Source organism: Aplysia californica, unplaced genomic scaffold (genome assembly GCF_000002075.1).
Source record: "Aplysia californica isolate F4 #8 unplaced genomic scaffold, AplCal3.0 scaffold00086, whole genome shotgun sequence".
In the NCBI taxonomy this organism is placed as follows: domain Eukaryota; kingdom Metazoa; phylum Mollusca; class Gastropoda; order Aplysiida; family Aplysiidae; genus Aplysia; species Aplysia californica.
Window position 1 is genome coordinate 1,270,611 of NW_004797356.1, and position 4,236 is coordinate 1,274,846.

At 37.4% G+C, this 4,236-nt stretch overlaps 1 protein-coding gene across 2 annotated transcripts in view; it reads right to left on the minus strand.

Annotated features, from left to right (window-relative positions):
* Positions 1-275: 275 nt before the first annotated feature.
* LOC101856411 (sodium- and chloride-dependent GABA transporter 2) overlaps positions 276-4,236 on the minus strand; it is a gene marked incomplete in the record, with an annotated part of 29,238 nt that continues 25,277 nt past the window's right edge. For both annotated transcript variants that reach the window (XM_035968814.1, XM_035968815.1), the window contains 4 exon segments: positions 276-695; positions 1,711-1,878; positions 2,779-2,879; positions 4,012-4,111. In XM_035968814.1, the coding sequence (XP_035824707.1) occupies positions 567-695; positions 1,711-1,878; positions 2,779-2,879; positions 4,012-4,111 (498 nt within the window).

Below are 4,236 nucleotides of genomic sequence, written 5' to 3' on the forward strand. Positions count from 1 at the left end.
GCACGTGCTCAAAAACTAACAAACTAACAAGATCTTTCGCTGTCTATAGTAGGGTTCTCATTCCCACCTGGGTGAGGTGAGGAAAATGAACGTAAATGACACAACATTGGACCCCATACAGGATTTGAACCAACGATCTTACAGCTGAGAGTCCGAGATTGTACGAGTAACTAGACCACTCAGTCTACAAAAAGCATCTCATCAAAGGTTGGTCATCTTTTCACACTATAGAATAAACAAAGCCAAAATAAACAAACAGGCAGAATATAACAACATTGCGGAAAGTCAGATATTTTATTCTCCTAAGAATGTGTTTACTATTTCCTTAAAAAAAAACTATCAAGTCTGGTTTAAAGCACCGGGCAAAATGCCTTCAGCCAAAATCAGTAAATACGCAAGTGGTGTTGAAACTCTATTCTAGAAAATAATATAGAAACAGGAGTTTAAGGAGGCCATTGGTTGACCCACCTTAAGGGTACATTGATTATCAGAAATCACAGGTGAAATGTATCATCTTTGCTTTTTTAAAAAAGAGGACTTCTTTTTTTAACATCTTACAAACCCTTCTAAGATCTGTAGCAAGGTAAGCGTACAGCGCATGGCGATTCATGTTTGGTACTCAAAAGATACTGCTCTCTGAGACTTGGTTCCGCAGGTCGCCACTGGCTGGAAGCTGTGCATGTTGTCCTCAAGCGCTTCAATAGACAAGATGGGAAATACCACAAATTTGATTTAAAAAGAAAAAAAAAAGAATATGTAAAGGCAACCATTCATCCTGGTGCATGAATCTGACGATTTTTAAGAATATAATTATTGATGCTGAGAATGTCGTTCAGTGAAACCATATCAAGACTTATGTTGATAACATAATATGATGTAAAACAAGGCTGTCAAGGGACAGGCAGAATCCCGATATGTTTTGTTGGCTTTTGACATTTTGATCAGACGTTATTATTAGTCATTTTAGGTATATTTTGAATATGTGGAGGGAATTTTTCCTTCATTTGCTCGTTGTTATCGCTTGATTCTAGTCATGGACCATTGTTTGAGAAGAGTGTGTGGTTGGCAGGTGCTCTTGTGTGGTTTGCTCCTTCTTTCCTATCAAACATCTATCGTCCTTATCACTCCTCCTTCTTTTGTGAGTTTGGTACTCTCTTGTAACACCTTTAATCTTCGGCACTAATACAATCGTATTGTCTTTCAAGTGTCGTATAATACTTACTAAGACAAAACAATGAGAAGAAAGGAGGTTGAAGAAATACCTCTTCACAGAGTTAAGTTCAATATGTTGTAAATACTGAAAAAAAAACCCTGAATTGAATAACACTATGTGCCCTTATGTGATATCCAGATTTGTGACGAACGCGTGGCCTTCACTAGGCTTCCAAGTCAGGTATACATTGAGTAAAGAAAACTCGGAAACAGATCTCTTTTCACTCTAGGTGTACTCATCATCAAATTCGTTTGGCACTAACCTTTTGGCCTAAATATGTTTTCTATATTTGAGATATCTAGAAAAAATACATTTAAATCCGTGAGTTTAGCCAATTCACAAAGATTTGTCTACTATAACATATCGAATGCTTTTAATACAAAAATAACAGAAAAAATGTGGGAGAGGGATAAGTCTGACTTAGGCTAAAATGTTAGTACGATGACGGTCTGTTCTGTTCTTGATTAACGATAATACAATAATAATATTATACCAACCTCGAAGATGTTTCCCTGAGTTGTGTACAGCTTATAGATGGCCCATGCTGGGATGGGAACAAATGTGGATACAGAGAGAACCCAGCCGCAAGCCTGGAGAACCTCTCCATACACATACTGGTCCACAGTCGGGGGGGTGTAGGATTTCAGGGTGAAGACAAACACTACCTTTTGGGGGGTAAAGAGGCCAGATCGTAAATAGTACGCGCACGCGGACATACACAAACAAACAAACGCACACACACACACACACACACACACACACACACACACACACACACACACATACAAACACATACATACATCTTTATGCAAGAAAAATTCTGAAATCATGCAAACTGAGCCCAAAAATGGGAAATTATGAAATTCTGTTAATTTTAACAAAGAATGATAAAAGAAAATAATCAGAAATTATGCAAAAAATGATCAAATTTTGCTAAATTATGCGGGGTGCATTAAACCACGGGGACAGATACACTCACGAGACTGTATCAAGCCGTGCATTAAAAATTGACTGAGCAAATTATAGCATGTTTTAGTTTAAAAGTAAATACTTTGAAGGCGAAGTTCATTAATCAGTAACGCCGTAAATCTATGAGCCATGGGTAACGGTCTTGTTCACGAGAAAGTGACACGTTGTAAGAAAAACGTTTGACACAGGAGTACATTCATGGAGTGGCCTAAAAGAAACGAAATACATAATATAATTTTTCATGAAAAAAAGGATTTTGTTTGTTTTATTTTGTTTTGCTTTGTTTATTTGCTTGTTTGTAATAGTAATAATAATAATAATAGTAATAATAATAATAATAATAATAATAATAATAATAATAATAATAATAATAATAATAATAATAATGGATTGCATTTATATAGCTCTATATCCCATACTAGTATAAGCTCTGAGTGCTTTACACCAATCACACGATTATTCAAACAAGAAAAAATATTTCACAGAAATAAGAAAAACCAGTTCAACCACATAAAGACATAAACCACATACCCCCTTCTACCCACCCTCCCCCTTTCCCCGGTTTTCCCCCTAACCCCCAGCCCCTGCCTCCTTACCGATAGCATTGCCGGCGTGACGAACCTCCACAGGACGACAAAAATGTAGGGCGGTTTCTTTCCTATCATGAGCTCAACATCTTTCAAGAAACGATGTGCACCTGGTGAGGTATGGAAAGCAAACAACTAAAGACAATACTGATATGAATTTTATATTAATAATATGGGGATAAGTTTGCAAGTATTCACTGCAAAAACAGCAAATCTACATGCCTTTCACAGTGAATGGGGACCTGCAATCGTATAGAACACGCTATTATCGCGAAATAATTACCCCTCACCCCTCGGTTTGGACACGAATTTTTTTCGCCCCCTCCTGCCCACCCAGCAGTAATGGGTACCTGACTTCGAGTTGGGAAAATAAAGGTGGCGTGGAAAGGAACTGGCCACCCTGCCACAATATGCCGAAGGCCCAGGAAGTTGTCTCACTAACAAAACAATCCCCAAGGTCCGGATCGGATACGGGAACAACTTTACTTTAACCCATTTCCTAAAGATAGCCTTTGAAGTCTACTTCATACCTCCATTCGCAACATACTTGTCGTACTACATAAACTGGGGCCTTTTCTCACTGTGGGGCAAGCATGTGAACATCCTTGACGTCATTCACGAAAGAAGACTTTAACTAGAGCGTGTCCATTTAGCTTTACTGTTTAAGATAATCTACTTTTTTTTCACTGTTCACAGCTATTCAAAGCATGACAGAGTCATTCGAATGCAGTAATGTGTGATTTGTACGAATGGTGAATTTTTCCCCCAATTATTTCAATCTGTCTAAAATCTAAAAACATTGAGGTAAATACAACAATACTTTGTACTTGATGACTACGAGACGGAGTAGATAGTGGAGCCAACAAAGGGAGTGAAAAAATTCATCCAAAAAGGGCTCACGGCTATCCAACATTAACTCGTCACTAGGAGAAAGGGTGGAATTGTGAAAGTGCAAACACAGTCATTGCAAAAATATCTCACTCTGAAGAAATATTTCTAAGTTATGAAATGTTTTAAAGGCAAGTTTTACCAGGTTACACACCAAGTCAGCTTTTAAAAAATGAAAAAAAAATGTAAATAGCTATATTTGGTGAGTCAGGTCTTTAAGACACCAAGAAAATAGTTTCCATACATTCATTTCAATCAATCAATTAGGCCATTCGACGTAGAGTGATGTTTTTTTGGTGCTAATTTTTACTCCGATAAATTGAATCATCCCCATCGTTTGTTTTAACAACTCACCGTACACCCAGGAGACCATGACACACTCCAGTACACCAACACAGACCGTAGTGACAGCGGACAAATACCAGTCGATCAGTTGAAAAATGTACATTCCTCCCTTGAGATAGTTATAATAATTATAAATAAAAAAAAATAGAATGAAAAGATAAATGCATACATAAATGACACATTATTTATCTCCGTGGTGAAATCAGGTCACAATGTGTGTGTGTGTGTGTGTGT